This window comes from Biomphalaria glabrata, chromosome 11 (assembly GCF_947242115.1).
Source record: "Biomphalaria glabrata chromosome 11, xgBioGlab47.1, whole genome shotgun sequence".
Lineage (NCBI taxonomy): Eukaryota > Metazoa > Mollusca > Gastropoda > Planorbidae > Biomphalaria > Biomphalaria glabrata.
This window is the reverse complement of record NC_074721.1, coordinates 22,970,817-22,990,068: the sequence shown is the minus strand read 5'-3', so window position 1 is coordinate 22,990,068 and position 19,252 is coordinate 22,970,817. Positions and strand designations below refer to the sequence as shown.

Genomic DNA, 19,252 nt, shown 5'->3' with positions numbered 1-19,252 from the left:
CGCGGACATTTTGTTTTTCTGTTGCATCATAAAAGTGGTCAGCATAAAGATGTTCCACAGCCAGAAGTTCGAGCATTATTCTGCCAAATAATTTGCGAAGAGTGAAGTTAATGGAGACGTTTTCAAAATGTTTGCATCCACCAATAGGAGTCGATATTAATGCAGACACCTCTCACCAGAACGGTTTCAACAGTTCTGATTAGAAAGAGAAAAAATATTCTATTTTTATGTCATTTTACTTAGTCAATATTCAAACATCTACGGAGCGCGTCTCACAGTTTGAGAAACGCTGGTGTAATGGGTGCAAAGTATCTTTAAAAATTTTGAATGTTTTTGAAAGGCGTCTTTCATGAACTAGTTCTTCAAGAGCTGTGTTTGAGTGATATAAGAGGAATTTGTTAATTACCAGTAATCTATTTAGTCAATGTCTTTGTACTATTGAAGTTACGCTACCAGGAGGTGAAGGCCAAAGAAATAAGACTACTGATGGTAGCTGGGTCGAAAAAGTTTCATTATAGTTTTGTCCATTTGAAATGTTCCTAGCTTTCTAAGAGAAAAATTACCTGGATGTATCTTTGTATCATTTTAGCTTGTTGATGGTTGTGCTTAGGTATTTATATATTTGTACTTAGTCTACGGTTTGATTGTTTATCTGAATTTTTGTAACATTTCAATAAACATACACAAAGCGTCACAATAGCCTTCTTGGCTTTATGACATCACCAGACAAGTTTTTGTCCGAATCACGTGATCACGTTCAATGTCTTTGTTATCTATTGTCTGAACAGTATCATCTATTCACGTGATCATATTCAATGTCTTTCTAGGTGCCAATGACCTTCTCCAGCTGGGACATAGACACTATTACTATCACGATGATGTAATACTGGGTAGTACAAAATATGAGATAATGTCGGGGAAAAAAATCTGTTATCAAAGTTATTCTTTGATCGGCCTGCAGTTATCTTTCCCATGCCGGGTATTTAATATGTTATAGTCTAGTTATCTTTCACCTACCTTTTCCATCGCGATATGGAAATACATATGAATCAACTGAGAATTTATATTTAAGGGTAAATCTAAAATGCTTAGTTAACCTATCTATGTTATGCGAATTTCATTTACAAAAAATAATTATAAAGAGGCGCCCCCCCCCTCCCAAGTGGGTCCACTGTTTGGTAAGAAATGCAAGCAATATTTTCATCAAGAATATCTGAAGCTATGAACTACAAAATACTAGAAGCACAATCCTGCTGTCACTTACACATGTCCCATTACTCTTCTTAGTCAACACAGGTTATTTAGTAGAACAAGATCGACTCGAGCCTGGTGTGCAGAAAGAAAGCAAAAATAAATAAATTATAAATAAATAAATTATAGCTTTTTATATAGCGCTACTTTTATGCTTATAGCATGTTCAGAGCGAACCTCGAGCCCCCTTCATAGGGGGCTAAGCCAAGTTCAAGCGTACTTAGCCTCTCGACCACGCTTCCCGTAAATAATACAAGGGAGATAATTTAAATTGTAGGCCTATGATTTCTGCAATATTCTTCAGTCCAAATGTTTCCACGTCTAAGTATAGCCTAAATGAAGAGGTTTTCATTGAAATAATAGTCCAGTTGAATTTAATTGTTCATCTTTTAAAATACTCACAGTGCTTCATTTCATTGGGTGGGTTTATATATAACCTATTTGAATGTATCGATATTGCGCATTCATAGTTTGGTTACTATGTGTGAATTTATTTTATTCAACATCACGTTTGTGCTAGCCCAGCATGTAACATTCAATAACTATGCAGTGATTTCTTATTTCAAAAAAGCACGCGAATAAAACTGAAGTATTTGTGTCACTGGAATTACATCTAAAATTACATATTAATAATCAGCTGACGCTACATGTTCAGTGCCCCACATACCCTTCCTTCTGACGCTACATGTCCAGTGTCCCACATACCCTTCCTTCTGAAGCTACATGTCCAGCGTCCCACATACCCTTCCTTCCTGACGCTACATGTCCAGTGTCCCACATACCCTTCCTTCTGATGCTACATGTCCAGCGTCCCACATACCCTTCCTTCCTGACGCTACATGTCCAGCGTCCCACATACCCTTCCTTCCTGACGCTACATGTCCAGTGTCCCACATACCCTTCCTTCCTGACGCTACATGTCCAGTGTCCCACATACCCTTCCTTCAGACGCTATACATGTCCAGTGTCCCACATGCCCTTCCTTCCTGACGCTACATGTCCAGCGTCCCACATACCCTTCCTTCCTGACGCTACATGTCCAGTGTCCCACATACCCTTCCTTCCTGACGCTACATGTCCAGCGTCCCACATACCCTTCCTTCCTGACGCTACATGTCCAGCGTCCCACATACCCTTCCTTCCTGACGCTACATGTCCAGTGTCCCACATACCCTTCCTTCCTGACGCTACATGTCCAGTGTCCCACATGCCCTTCCTTCCTGACGCTACATGTCCAGCGTCCCACATACCCTTCCTTCCTGACGCTACATGTCCAGTGTCCCACATACCCTTCCTTCCAACAAAATGTTAGCACGATTGATTGCGAGCACTCACATCCAGTGCACTGGTCGCATGTGTAAAAATAGCCAGCATGAATAGTACGGGATTTTTTTCTCTTTGTAGACAAATAGGAGAGAGGGTGAACTGCTTTTCTCTACCCTGGACTACTGCCTATCAAATCGTTGTCTTGTTGTCTTTCAGGGGGCGCTTACAAAAGAAAATGAAATAGTAAATGTTTCCATTCATTAATCTCGACAACGTCTTTGAATATCTTCTTATAAAATAATTAAGCGTTTCAGTTGACAGAAGTTGTGCCAAGTTATTACACACCCCTTCGACCAGAACCTTTTTTTTTCAATACCCGGTATTTGCTTAGTGCCAAATGTCATGTACCGGTAGTCTATATGATAGACAAGTCTAGCGAATATTAGAATCTAGTCGTTATGTTTATCTAGTCTAGCGAATTGTGTTGGGTCTTCCCAATGCAAGACGGCATGGCCTACATTGTGCCGATGTGTCCAAAACCCAATGCAACACGCCTTGGTTTAGACGAAAACAGAAATAACTCGAGCATAACAGAGGAAATCTTCAATCATTTTGTTTCAGTTGAATGTAACATGCATCTAAATTAGGCATACTGGGACATCGTTTGTGTAAGCAATAATGTACTATTGTTTCTTGTCTATACCTGCTATCTATGTATCTCACACATGTAGATTGGTTTCCAAACCGGTAGATATATTAAGTCATTGTCACTTTCATTTGGTCTTTCCCGTTGCCTAAAAACAATATAGTAATTATATAAACGTAGCATTTAGGCCTACTCTCCAATATCGGGGGAAAGAGTAAGCTATATTTTAAATCTAGAAAAACACTTCAGTTTTCAGTCACACCTGTAAACATAGGTGTGCACAAGTAGACATAATAATCTAAGTAGCGTTTAAAACAAAAAGTAAAGGTCCCTTTTCAGACCTTGCGATCTATAGGGCTGATGAAGTAAAGTTCATTTGTTTTTAACAAGGTTTATATGTGTCCTGCACGACAACCAACCGCTTTTACTTTTCCCAACTAAAGTCAGGTGGCCATTAGAGTTGGTTGGGCTCAGGGGCGCTCTAAAAAAACACGAAATTCATAGTTTGTCATCACCGGATTCGAACGTGGGATCCCCCCGTTGGAAGCCATACGCTTAACCTCGGTGCCACCACGCCTCCGTGTAGCGACTAGTCAATGTTGGGAGTTCTCTTGTAGCAGCCGTGATGACTGTAGCATTCGTTTCCTTGTGTTTCAGGGCAAAAGAATGGCAGTAGTCAACAGTCCTACATCTTCTTACAGAAGGAGCTGCCTGTACGTTTGGCCAACATCATGAAAGAAATTAACTTGTTGCCAGAGAATCTTCTCAAGATGCCTAGTGTTCAACTTGTTATCAGTTGGTAAGCTGATTCCTAGGCTTGACTCTCTTTGTTCTGACTGTCCTTATGATGTCTTCTTTGTGTGTTTATCTTATAACTGACTCTTCTCTTCGTCTGTAAGGATCATGTTAATATGAGGACTACTTGATTACTTATCAGGATTTCTGTTACAATAAGGATGATCCAAAAACTGCAACTAATAACGTTTTGATGGGCAATGATGCCTACATGCGGAAATACCCGAAGACGTTTAGTTCGTTCAAAAGAAACATTTTCAAATTTTATTTTTTTAGCGGCCCCCGTAAGGGGAAAAAGCCGCTATTAGGTTTGTGCAAAATGTCCGTCTGTCCGTCTGTCCGTCTGTCACACTCAGATCTCGAAAACTAGAAGAGATATGAAAAATATTATTTCGTCATTAAATCCGGCTTGAAAAGTTTAGGTGCAACGGCTACTTTTGGTTTTCTAAAAGCAAACCGTTTAATTTATAAAATTAATTATGCAAGCGATTTTTTCATAAAAATACACCAATTCTAAAACAATTACGTAAATGTAAGGGAGGCAATGTTACAATATGCTAACAAAGATGGACAGTTTTTGTGTATTTTCAGTATCACTAAGTCAAATATATTTTTAAAATGTACAGGAAATGTTTACAACAAATACAAATAATAGTTAAAGACGTTTTTTCTGGTCAACTAGCTGCTAAAATTAAAAGAAAACATTTCTGTTTGTTTATAAAGGCTAATAATGCACTTTGTATGTAAATATCACGCACATTTTTTTAAATGGACTTTTTATGCACCGATTTTCGTGCAGTAGCGTAACGTCGCAACATGATCAGGTGCTAAACCAATTCCTTAAACTTTTTTTAAAAAATCAGATTTTATTTATTTTTTGTTTAGTGCCCCCATCCGAATAAAAGAAGCTTATTTTTGTGCGTTTTGTCTGTTGGTCGGTCTGTCCATCACGATTAGATTTAAAAAACTAGAACTCTAAAAGCTATTGAAAATCTGATTTACCCTTTAATGTTCCTCCCATAACATCTCAATAGTTTTAAGTATCTAAAATTGATTGTTCCGGATTTTTTTGTGCAAAACTAATCAACGCCAACAAATGTTTGTTTGCTCTTCTAACTTATATTACATTCAACGTTAAACGTTGCAAAAACACATTATCAATAATATGTTGTTCCGTTTTTTATGTAAATAGCATATTAATGCTAAATCATAATCTCTATACTGACTTATATTTCATTAAGTGTAAAAATGTTCCGGATATTGTATTATAAAACATGAATTATGCCTAATGATTGTTTGAAATCGCATAAGGCTTTTAAAAAAAGTAATTTACTAGAATTGATTACTGAAAATTACTTTTTAGACATTTAATTTTCTTGTAAAACATAACATAGAAGTTTTGTAATCGATAAAGAAAGTTCCGGATTTTGTTTCTTACAAATCGTCGCCAGAAATTTCCGAATTTATTTAAAAATCTACTAACGCCAAATAATTGTTTGAACTCCCTCTTCTAATTAATAAACAAATAATCTTCTCATTTACGAAATAATGTTTTTACGGATTTTTATGAAAAATATTTAACTCACTACTCTCTTACAGTACATTTAACTTTCTACCTAAAACATTAAAAAATCTAATTATCGTTAATATTATGTTCCGATTTTTAAGGGAAACAGAATCCAAACACCAAAGTAAGGTATGAAAATCTCTCCACGTGGCTGTAGTACATCTAATTTTTATACGAGACCATCCAAAAAATTTAATTAACGGTATTAGATTTATCTGAAATTCTCTTTTTCTTTTACTATTTATACAAACATCCGGAACAATCTATTATATAAACTTTTCAATTGTGTTCATACCTAAAAATTATTGCGATGTTTTGAAACGTAAAATAAAGGTTAATCAATTTTTAATAACTTTTAGTTGTTTTTTTTATATCAAGATAACGGACAGACCGACTGACAGACAAAACGCAAAAACAATGTGGCTTTGATCATTTTTAAATAATATCTATTAGAACTCAGTGCACCAATGTCTATGAACCCTCGTTAAATATCTCGTGTAAATAAAGACATTTTTTTTTTATGGTATCGGTACTAGCCTATTGTGAGGTAATGGAATTTTTTTTCTTTGACGTCATATGAATGGACTCTTTAAATGTAATGTTAAAAGAACGCACTCGGTGCACCAATGTCTATTAACCCTCGAAAAAATTGCTTGTATTAATGAAAACATATTTTAGTCTAACTAAGCCGTGTGACGTAGTGTTTTTTTTTTCCTTTGACGTCACATGGAATGAATTCTTTAAATGAAATGCTAAAAGAACGCACTCGGTGCACCAATGTCTATGAACACTCGAGAAATGGCTCGTGTTGATAAAGGTGATTTTTAGTCTAGCTAGGCCTTGTGACGTAGTGTTTTTTTTTCCTTTGACGTCATATGGAATGAATTCTTTAAATGAAATGCTAAAAGAACGCACTCGGTGCACCAATGTCTATGAACACTCGATAAAAGGCTCGTAATGATTAAGGCGATTTTTATTCTAGCTAGGCCGTGTGACGTAGTGTTTTTTTTCCTTTGACGTCATATGGAATGAATTCTTTAAATGAAATGCTTAAAGAACGCACTCGGTGCACCAAAGTCTATGAACACTCGATAAATGGCTCTTATAGATGAAGGCGATTTTTAGTCTAGCTAGGCCGTGTGACGTAGTGTTTTTTTTTTCCCTCTGACGTTATATGGAATTAATTCTTCAAATGAAATGAAAAAAGAACTCGGTATAGTAATGTTTATTAAGCCTCGTTATGTGACTCGCGTTTAAAAAAGGAATGATATCTTGATTTAGATCTAATCTAGATTTTTTAAACTAGATCTAGATTTTTATTACAGTATATCTAGACCTGGATTTATATTCTAATTAAAATTATTTTAGAGTCTAGATCTAGAATTTCTAGATCTAGTTTAGACTAAAATAGACTAGATTAAGATGTAGAATTTCAATTTCTAAACTTAAAGTGTAAAAAAAAGTGTAGATTTTCATTTCCAAACGTTTTGATCAATATTGTAATGTTTTAATATACTAAAACTAATCTACTATTTTTTTATTAAATTTAAATTTAAATTTACGGCAAATGAATCTTTGAAACATTATTACTTTTGACCATCGGATGGCTGCCTGGTCGTGCGGTTTGCGCGCTGGACTGTCGTTCAGATTTATGGATGGCCCAGGGTTCAAACCCTGCCCGCTCCCATCCCCCGTCGTCCTGCGGGAGGTTTGGACTAGGAAGTAATTATCTTCAACTCTGAAGGAACATCCGAAACGTGTAAAACATTTTACATCAAAATTAAATCACCTCTTGAATATTATTTGCGAATATGCAGATCCGACAGGGATCCGACTTCGACGGGGGCCGCCTCTGAGTTTGTGTAACACAAACTCTCTTTGTAATCTTGTTTTATTTTTTTTTTACTTTAAAAAATTAAAAGGTCAAACTACTAAACAGAGTGAGTTAGAAGCCTTGTCAAAAGAAGGAAACAAAGTGACCCACTAAGCTAATGTAATGCTGTACTGTTGACACGATGCTAAAGATAGACTCTACGTGTTCAGTTTGAACAACAAGGTGATACAAACTGCAGCTACGTGACAATGAATGTGTTTTGTTTGTAGTGAAACAATTGGTTGATCTAGTTCCATGCTAGACCTTGACACCTGCCATCACTAAATGTAGGCCAGTGTACAAGTTTCTCACAAGGTGACGGCGACACTTCTCACAAGTAGCCACTACTGTGTTTAACTTCATCACATCGATATATAAGAAGAGATCTAGTGGTACAGTATCGAATTTCAAGTCTTAGAAACGAGGACAAACGATATCGAAACCTAAAGTATCTGTCATTGAATAGAAATAAAGTATTTGGCCAGGCTCTAAAATTCATGCAATCAAGAAAGCGAATGGAATGGGGAGGGGGGGGGGGCAAGCTCACTGCTTAAAACATGAAGTTGTTTATTGCCTTCTAAAGCTTGATTAAGTAGGGCAAACTGTTTATTCACTTCGGCTTCATTAAAAACACACATTCAAAGATTGCATTGGATTGCCGTTATTTGTTGCAGTTTAATGCAGTCTTAAACAGCCATTTCTCCAGTGACACCCGCGTAAAAAAAAAACCTTCGCGATTCCGTAGCCTGCAAAGGGAGCCTTGACATTTTCAAAATGTGGGTCCGTGGCTGAGCCCCGGCGCCAAGCGTTTTCCTGCATTCAAAGCTACAGAATGCGTTTTCTAGTAAAAAAAAAACAAAACACACACACACAAAACTAACTAGATAGAAAGTTCAAGTGTAATGAAGTCAGGTTAAAAAGGAGATGTCTTGGACTGATGCTGAAACATTCTAGGTAGATAATACACACGGACACGTTCTCACCTGCTCTAAGTCGGTTAGAATCGTGTTGGCGGAAAAGTTTTTTTTTTAAAGTTTTGAGTCAATCTTGTCTCAAACACCTCTGGCGGAAAGGTTTTATATTATAAAAGGTAGCCTACTATTTAAAAGAAGAAATGATAACTTAATTTATTACTATAATGCAACTATAAGGTTAATTGTCCCTTAATAAAGTGACAATTTCCGCACATAGTTTGAGAAACGCTGGTCTAAAGTTATGGCACAAAGGAAACTAGACGTGTCCTATTTCTCAACCTCCCAGAAACCTTGAGTTTACAATAGACTGAAAGTTAAAAGGTAATCAAATGATTGGCTAACACTTTAAACATCGACATTTAAAAAAAAAAGCCTGAACTAAAATGTTGCCTCTTGGACTTGTTTACGTGCTAAAGTTGAAATGTCTTCAATGTTCAAATGTTAACATTTTGAAAGAACTGTATGTATAATAATAATAATAAATAAGTACCACCCACTTTGTCTACTGGGATAAACATGTACTTACTGACAGAGACGTCACTCGGGTCTGTATCTCCCGGTTCGATTAGCTCAGGGTTGTCACCCCCCTCCCCCCCCCCCCCACACACACACACTTTCCCTAAAAGTTTTTTTTTAATTGAACCATAATACAATGAGCTAATAACATACATTAATTGATTGTTACATAACTGCAAGACAACCGATACAGCATATAATTTTCATAACATTCACCCCCAGTTCAAATTGTGCTTACTAATATTATTAACATTGAAAGAATTTAGTAAACGCAAAACAATAGTAGAGATAATAATAGAGAAACAAACATTGTAGAATAGCATGACATGCTGTAACGTATAACGTATAACATGATAAATCAAATAGCTTATTAAAATATAACATGATAGATCAAATATCATATTAAACTCAAGTAACAAAGCAAAATGAAGGTAGTAAAATAAACAAATGTCATTTTGGAGACTAGTATTGACAAATTGAATGTCAACTTAAGAGTTCTAGTAAGCCGATGAACTTTTATTCTTTGTAATTGGGCCTATTTCTCCTTACTCTAAGATTGGTCTGACTATGTCTTCGGTGGTGCTGGTGGTTTCTTCAGCCATCGTAGAATTAGTAGGTTGATTCCTGGGAGGCGAGCTTTGGACAGGGCAGTAAGTATCAAGCTCTGTTCCACTCTGATTCTCATTTTCTATAACTTTTTGTTCCTCCCTAGGGGCTAACATTCGTAATGAGACTGTTTCCTCTCGACCGTTTGGTGTTCGGATAACAGCGTACTGAGGGTTACATGTTACAAATTTAGACGATCTAACGTTCTTCTTCAGCAGGACAGGACCCGGACTGGTCAACCATGTTGACAGAGATGTCCCGGAACCACTTCTTCGGTTGAACCCAAGAAGTCGTTCATGTGGTGTCCTGTTAGTTGCATTGCATAGTAATGACAGGATGGACTGCAAAACATCATTTAGTACTAGTTCTCATTTAGCTATGTCCAGTTCCTTAGAATGTAAAGTCAAAGTGATGGCTTTCCATGAAGTCCCGTTTAGTCTCTCTATTTATCCGTTTCCTCTCGGACTGTAAGGGGTCGTTCTACTGGTCGCGATTCCTGGAGGAAATGCTGAACCTCTGTAGACATAAACGAAGTTCCCCTGTCAGTGTGGACGCACGCTGGAAATCCAAATAGGGCAAATAGTTCATTGAGACATTTAACAACCGTAGAGGAAGACTTATCGGGACATGCAAATGCAAATGGGAATCTAGAGAATTCATCTATAATGATAAGTAGATATCTATTTCTTGAAACAGAAGGGAGATGTCCCTTGAAATCCATACTAATTCTCTCAAAAGGTTGAGTCGCTTTAATCAGTCTGTCGAAAAAAACGGGGCTTCAGCTTTGCCCAAGTTTGACATTGTTCTATCACAGTTCTGACGTCATCACAGGAGAATGGAAGATTTTTAGCCCTTACGTAGTGCAATAGTCGAGTAACGCCCGGATGGCCAAGACTAGTAGGCCTATGCATCAATTTAAGGTCATTGCGAGTGATGGCAGGTAGATAGTTTCTAGTAAATGTATCAGCTACAGTGTTCTGCTTACAGGGAGATAGATGACGTCATAGTGGAAACACGAGACTTCTAATTTCCACCTCTGGATTTTTTAATTCTTAATTTTTCCTTTGTTTGACCTGTTATACATGAAAGAGACAGATCGCTGATCCGTAACAAGTGTGAAAGCTTTACCAACTAAGAAATGTCTCCTTTTCCTCAACGGCTCAACAATGGCATATGCTTCTTTCTCAACTGAAGAGTGTTATCTTTCACTTTTTGTTATTGAGCGAGAGAAGAAAGCAACGGGCCGGTAATCTTGGTTGAGGCTAGCCGCAATGACTATATCAGAAGCATCCGTCTCAACGGTTAAAGGGCGATTCGGATCTATAGTATATACGGCGGCTTTTTTAAGCTCATTTTTCAAACTTTCCAATGTTCTTTTGACTTCTTCGGAGACAGGAAATTGCTGATTTCTTGTTAACAGGCTAATTTTTGTTGAAAAGTTAGGTATCCACTGTGAATAGTAAGCCAGAAGACCCACTACTTATTTCTGTTCACGCATGTTCACAGGTACGGGTAATTCCCTTAGAGCGCGAAATCTCTCAGGATCCGGCTTAAGTTGTCCTTTGGAAATCTCGTATCCTAACAGTCTCACTTTAGTAGTGCTAATTTCACTTTTTGTTTCATTAAAAGTGATTCCATACTTTTGAACATTGTCAAAAAAGCGCTGTAGGTCTCGGTCGTATGATTCAGAGTCCTGACCGCAGATGGTCACATTGTCCACATAAGCAAAAGTGTCAGTGAGTCGTTCGTCTTCGATGATTTTGTCAATCGTACGCTGAAAACAGGCGACTCCATTCGTAACGCCAAACGGAATCCGATGGAATTGATACAGTTTCCCACATGCTTCGAAGGTTGTGAACGGCCTTTCCTCTTCTTTTATGGGAATCTGATGGTATGCACTTTTCAGGTCTAAGTGCTATATACCGAGTACTGGGAAATCTTTTCTGCTAGTTCATCAATTCTGGGCATAGGGTAGGCATCTAGTAGAGTGAACTGGTTTATGGTTTGACTGTAAAACCATTCTTTTCTTATGTCTGTCATTTGTTGTGACTAAGATGTGTGCTCGCCAGGGAGACTTAGATGTTTCAATAATCTCATCCTTTATCAGTTGTTGAATTTCCTTCTCTATAAGCTTTCTATCTGGAATTGAGTATCTGCGAGACCTTGTAGCCACTGGGGTACAGTTTGGTGACAGATTACTAAATAGGCTAGGAGCCTCTACCCTCGCTGGCTGGAGAGTACTCGGGCACAACGATGGTTTCTGGCCATCAAAAGGAATAAACAGATTTTGGTGCAAACGTATAAAGTCAAGTCCAAGAATGACGTCGGAGCATAAATTGTCTAGTAGAGAGAGTTTAACTCCTTTGTATCGTTCATTTGTGAGTCGTTTGTTAGCGTAGATGTGTCCTTGAGTGATTCGAGATAGATGGGTGGAAGTTATTTCGCTTATACTTTTTAAATTTGTTTGTCAAAATTTATTATATATGTTTGTGTATACAAAATAGCTCAAGCTAAAATTATTTAAAAACAAAATTCATTTGTATATATAATTACATACTGGTACACTAATACATAGATACAACTAAGAGCTGAAAAACATAACAATAATTTTAAAAGTTCTTAGTTTTCATTAATTTTGCTTCTGCATAATTTTTTAATCAACTTTCTTTTTTTCAATCTTGTTTACAAGCTAAAATTATTTAAAAACAAAATGACGTATACATGTATACACAAAAACATAAACAACTACGAAGAGAAGAAAATCTTTAAAGTTCTTAATTTGTTTAAATACATTTTTAATCAATTATCATTTATTATTCTTTTGTGCAACAATAATAACAATATTTGATAACAAAATTACACATATAAATATATATACACAGTAATAAATGCATCTATGTGGAAAAAAAATTAAATTCTTTATTTACCACAATTTTTGCTTTAGGGGTAAGAGGCCTGTTGGAAGCGCTTTTTGTCCCAAGTGTGGGGTAAAATGTCCCTTTAATTAGCGGCCCCCGTGAGGGGAAAAAGCCGCTATTAGGTTTGTGCAAAATGTCCGTCTGTCCGTCTGTCACACTCAGATCTCGAAAACTAGAAGAGATATGAAAAATATTATTTCATCATTAAATCCGGCTTGAAAAGTTTAGGTGCAACGGCTACTTATGGTTTTCTAAAAGCAAACCGTTTAATTTATAAAATTAATTATGCAAGCGATTTTTTCCTAAAAATACACCAATTCTAAAACAATTAGGTAAATGTAAGGGAGGCAATGTTACAATATGCCAACAAAGATGGACAATTTTTGTGTATTTTCAGTATCACTAAGTCAAATATATTTTAAAAATGTACAGGAAATGTTTACAACAAATATAAATAATAGTTAAAAATGCTTTTTCTGGTCAACTAGCTGCTAAAATTAAACTAAAAAAAAAAACAAGAATGCAAAGTTATCCTCTAAGAAGGACCAGCTTGCTCAACAATTAAGTATTTTTACCAGCCCTTGGAACGGGAAAAGCCATTTTTAAACTTTCTGTCTGCCCGTCCCAGTTCGATGGCCCAAACTAGAGAAGCTGTTGACATTAAGGTGCCGCACGGAAGTAAACTTTTCTGTTTTAATATGTACCAGTAAACCTTTTTTTTTTTCATAAACAATACATCATTTTTTTAAAATTCATTAAACATAGTAACCTATTAAATAGTAATGAACGGGAAGGCCATTTTAAAAGTGGAGAAATTATTATATTAATATTTATGCAAATTTATTTATCAAACAAAAATAATTATTTTCTTTTGTAAGAGCTACACTACAAATGTCTAAAAAAAAAATTTTTGTTTAAAAAAAAAAAAGTAACAATATTTATTGAATACATATAATTATACCTTATTTTTAAACAAGATTTAAAAAGCAGTGTTTTTTAGCGGCCCTCGTAAGGGGAAAAAGTCGCTATTAGGTTTGTGCAAAATGTCCGTCTGTCACACTTAGATCTCAAAAACTAGAAGAGATATGAAAAATATTATTTCATCATTAAATGCGGCTTCAAAAGTTTAGGTGCAACGGCTACTTTTGGTTTTCTAAAAGCAAACCGTTTAATTTATAAAATTAATTATGCAAGCGATTTTTTTATAAAAACACACCAATTCTAAAACAATTACGTAAATGTAAGGGAGGCAATGTTACAATATGCTAACAAAGGTGTACATTGTTTGTGTATTTTCAGTATCACTAAGTCAAATATATTTTAAAAATGTACAGGAAATGTTTACAACAAATATAAATAATAGTTAAAGACGTTTTTTCTGGTCAACTAGCTGCTAAAATTAAAAGAAAACATTTCTGTTTGTTTATAAAGGCTAATAATGCACTTTGTATGTAAAAATCACGCACATTTTTTTAAATGGACTTTTTATGCAGCGATTTTCGTGCAGTAGCGTAACGTCGCAACATGATCAGGTGCTAAACCAATTCCTTAAACTTTTTTTTTAAAAATCAGATTTTATTTATTTTTTGTTTAGTGCCCCCATCCGAATAAAAGAAGCTTATTTTGTGCGTTTTGTCTGTTGGTCGGTCTGTCCGTCACGATTAGATTTAAAAAACTAGAACTCTAAAAGCTATTGAAAATCTGATTTACCCTTTAATGTTCCTCCCATAACATCTCAATAGTTTTAAGTATCTAAAATTGATTGTTCCGGATTTTTTTGTGCAAAACTAATCAACGCCAACAAATGTTTGTTTGCTCTTCTAACTTATATTACATTCAATTTCCATGCTTAAACGTTGCAAAAACACATTATCAATAATATGTTGTTCCGTTTTTTATGTAAATAGCATATTAATGCTAAATCAAAATCTCTATACTGACTTATATTTCATTAAGTGTAAAAATGTTCCGGATATTGTTTTATAAAACATGAATTATGCCTAATGATTGTTTGAAATCGTATAAGGCTTTTAAAAAAAGTAATTTACTAGAATTGATTACTGAAAATTACTTTTTAGACATTTAATTTTCTTGTAAAACATAACATAGAAGTTTTGTAATCGATAAAGAAAGTTCCGGATTTTGTTTCTTACAAATCGTCGCCAGAAATTTCCGAATTTATTTAAAAATCTACTAACGCCAAATAATTGTTTGAACTCCCTCTTCTAATTAATAAACAAATAATCTTCTCATTTACGAAATAATGTTTTTACGGATTTTTATGAAAAATATTTCAACTCACTACTCTCTTACAGTACATTTAACTTTCTACCTAAAACATTAAAAAATCTAATTATCGTTAATATTATGTTCCGATTTTTAAGGAAAACAGAATCCAAACATCAAAGTAAGGTATGAAAATCTCTCCACGTGGCTGTAGTACATCTAATTTTTATACGAGACCATCCAAAAAATTTAATTAACGGTATTACATTTATCTGAAATTCTCTTTTTCTTTTACTATTTATACAAACATCCGGAACAATCTATTATATAAAATTTTCAATTGTGTTCATACCTAAAAATTATTGCGATGTTTTGAAACGTAAAATAAAGGTTAATCTATTTTTAATAACTTTTAGTTGTTTTTTTATATCAAGATGACGGACAGACCGACTGACAGACAAAACGCAAAAACAATGCGGCTTTGATCCTTTTTAAATAAATTCTATTAGAACTCAGTGCACCAATGTCTATGAACCCTCGTTAAATATCTCGTGTAAATAAAGACATTTTTTTTATGGTACCGGTACTAGCCTATTGTGAGGTAATGGAATTTTTTTTTCTTTGACGTCATATGAATGGACTCTTTAAATGTAATGTTAAAAGAACGCACTCGGTGCACCAATGTCTATTAACCCTCGAAAAAAATTGCTTGTATTAATGAAAACATATTTTAGTCTAACTAAGCCGTGTGACGTAGTGTTTTTTTTTTCCTTTGACGTCATATGGAATGAATTCTTTAAAAGAAATGCTAAAAGAACGCACTCGGTGCACCAATGTCTATGAACACTCGAGAAATGGCTCGTGTTGATGAAGGTGATTTTTAATCTAGCTAGGCCTCATGACGTAGTGTTTTTTTTTCCTTTGACGTCATATGGAATGAATTCTTTAAAAGAAATGCTAAAAGAACGCACTCGGTGCACCAATGTCTATGAACACTCGATAAAAGGCTCGTAATGATGAAGGCGATTTTTATTCTAGCTAGGCCGTGTGACGTAGTGTTTTTTTTCCTTTGACGTCATATGGAATGAATTCTTTAAATGAAATGCTTAAAGAACGCACTCGGTGCACCAAAGTCTATGAACACTCGATACATGGCTCTTATAGATGAAGGCGATTTTTAGTCTAGCTAGGCCGTGTGACGTAGTGTTTTTTTTTCCCTCTGACGTTATATGGAATAAATTCTTCAAACGAAATGAAAAAAGAACTCGGCATAATAATGTTTATTAAGCCTCGTTATGTGACTCGCGTTTAAAAAAGGAATGATATCTTGATTTAGATCTAATCTAGATTTTTTAAACTAGATCTAGATTTTTATTACAGTATATCTAGATCTGGATTTATATTCTAATTAAAATTATTTTAGAGTCTAGATCTAGAATTTATAGATCTAGTTTAGACTAAAATAGACTAGATTAAGATGTAGAATTTCAATTTCTAAACTTAAAGTGTAAAAAAAAAGTGTAGATTTTCATTTCCAAACGTTTTGATCAATATTGTAATGTTTTAATATACTAAAACTAATCTACTATTTTTTATTAATTTAAATTTACGGCAAATGAATCTTTGAAACATTATTACTTTTGACCATCGGATGGCTGCCTGGTCGTGCGGTTTGCGCGCTGGACTGTCGTTCAGATTTATGGATGGCCCAGGGTTCAAACCCTGCCCGCTCCCATCCCCCGTCGTCCTGCGGGAGGTTTGGACTAGGAAGTAATTATCTTCAACTCTGAAGGAACATCCGAAACGTGTAAAACATTTTACATCAAAATTAAATCACCTCTTGAATATTATTTGCGAATATGCAGATCCGACAGGGATCCGACTTCGACGGGGGCCGCCTCTGAGTTTGTGTAACACAAACTCTCTTTGTAATCTTGTTTTTTTTTTTAAATTTTATGCAATAGTTTTTAGATGCATTAAAACAAAATTCTTTTAAAAACGAATTTGTAAAGTAGACATATAACACTATTTGAAAACCAAATTTAAGATACAATTATATTAATAACCTAGCTTTTAAAGGCCATAGAAGCTTAGAGGGGCCTTTTTGTCCCATGTTACCCTATATAGGTGGGGGGGGGAGAGAAAAAATCCTTCCCACACCCGATAAAAATCCTTCCCACACCCGAAAAAAATCGTATCTACGCTCATGTATATTTGAACATTTTTATTAACAATTAATTGTATGTTTATAGGCCTATAGCCTTTTTTTCTGCTGCAAATAATTTATGTGGAAATATCCAATATTTACAACTAATTTTACAGGAATGTAATAGAAATCGCTTAGATTGCTTGATACCGGTATCACATTTTTTTTCTAGCAAAACAGAATGCTTGACATTTCGTGACCATATTGACAAGGAGTTTTTTTTTTTTGTTTGTTTGTTTTTTGTTTTTTTTTTGTTAAAAAAGGAAATTGCCTTGATATGTTGTAAATGTCATCCAAATATGACCAAGTATTGAAAGAAACTAAAAAGAGACACAATGACTGCAACGCATGGTACTTTGATGGTACGTCTTGTTGGATACTGATCAGATGTCAGAATTCTATGATTTCAAAAGGAAGAAAAGCTGATCAGTTTTTAAGGGCTTGGAAATGGATGAGCTTGGCTTCATGATGCTGTACAGTGCCGGAAATCCATGGTGGAGTTCAGGCAATGAACCAACATTAAGTTACATATTTTTAATTTATGTGTAGACCATTCACTTAATCTACGTTATAGACGTTCTCATCCAGAAAATGCTTCTTGCATAACCTTTTTTTGTTTAACGATTGATATAATTATTTCGTTGTAAAATATAACCACTAGAGGCGCAGCTTCAGTATTTAAGTGAGCTGTCTGTGATTTGACCGTCTTTGATTTTCTTTTGGGCAGATGGTTCCCGGTCACTTCATCCCCGGTCACTTCATCCCCGGTCATTTCATCCCCGGTCATTTCATCCCCTGGTCACTTCATTCCCGGTCAATTCATCCCATGATATTTTCATCTTCTGATCATTTTTATCTAACAAATTTTAATTTAAAAAATCATGAAATGAACAATATTTAATGTATTCATTTTGTATTTAATTGACAAAATTGTAACACATTAATGTTTAAAAGAAATTAAAGCAAAACTAATACAGGCGACATGATATCCCGAGGATGGGTGAACTCCGCCTTTATTAGAAAAAAAAAAACAACAACCTTATTTTAAGGCTAAAAAAAACGCGCCCATTTTCAAGAAAGAAAGATTGAAAAATAAAATAAAGTGAAACATGGTCGTACTTTCACCACACCTTGGCCTTTGATGATAAGTTATCAGCGGCAAGGTCATAATTATTGTAATCGCATTTCTATCTCTCAAAAGATTTCCACTACTTGCACCACACATTGGCCTTTGATGATGAGTTATCAGCGGCATGATCATAATTGTTCTAATCGCACTTCTATTTCTCAAATGATTTTCACTACTTCCACCAAACCTTGGCCTTTGATCAGGATAATATTATAATATTACATCCAATAGAAGCGCTATAGCTAAGTACACACCCAGATTTACAATAAAATATAAGATTTCTCATTAAGAATACAAAGTTGATTAGGAAACACTATAAACGCATAGTAACATGTCATAAAATGTCAAAAAGCATTTTATATAGTCATATTTATTTATAAAATATTTAATTGGGGATGAAATGACCGGGGATGAAGTGACCAGGGGATGAAGTGACTGGGATGAAATGACCGGTCCCCGGGCAGATGTACTGGAAACAAGAATACCTTCAGACTAAATAGACTAAGACTAAGAGTGGCCAAGAAGAGCCTAAGTAGTGGCCAAGAAGAGACATGAAAATCCATGACGCGTCAGAACAAAATGTTATGAGAGGGCTGTTCTGAAATAAAAAAGACAACATTTCACTAGAAAAAAAAACAAGAAGAAAGTATCAGGAGAACAATGTCAACATGCCGGGCTCACTATTGAGAAGAGATTGCTTGAGTGTTTGTTAAATCTTCAAATGTTCAACTGTTTCTGTGGCGTCATATGAAAGATGGTTTTCAAAATTAAAGAACTATTTGAGATCGAATTACATTGCAGTGTAACTTCTCAAATGGTTACGATCAGACATTTAATATTGCAGTTAATACATAAAATATTTATCTAACATCAAATTATGCTTAATCACTAGGTTACGGGATAAAGCATTGATTTTGTAGCAAAGTAAAATGCCGCACTTTTCCCTGATCAGACCTACAAATGTAGATGTTATGGCACATGGACACAATTTAGGCCATGTCGTGCCCTCGGATATAAACCTTTTTTTACAATTTATTTTAACATTTGGATTTATATTGTAATAATTGAGTCTCAAAGTAAAATATTACACTGCATAATTTGGAGTACATCTGGACTAAGTCTGTTGAAGTTCAATGATATTATTATCTTACTGAAATAAGTGTTCTAGCCCATGTAGGGCCTACAGAGGGGGAAATATGTGTTTAAAGTTTCAGGATGTTTCACAGGAATAATGGGGGGGGGGGAGAGTTTAAAGTTAAGAGAGGAACATTTTTCAAAA

At 35.1% G+C, this 19,252-nt stretch overlaps 1 protein-coding gene across 9 annotated transcripts in view; it reads left to right on the top strand.

The window, feature by feature from the left end:
* Nucleotides 1-19,252, top strand: part of LOC106059039 (pyruvate dehydrogenase (acetyl-transferring) kinase isozyme 3, mitochondrial-like) — an 82,624-nt gene that overhangs the window by 48,678 nt on the left and 14,694 nt on the right. For all 9 annotated transcript variants that reach the window (XM_056045500.1, XM_056045503.1, XM_013216568.2 and 6 more), the window contains one exon: nt 3,821-3,962. In XM_056045500.1, coding sequence (XP_055901475.1) covers nt 3,821-3,962 — 142 coding nt within the window. The remainder of the gene's footprint in view (nt 1-3,820; nt 3,963-19,252) is intronic.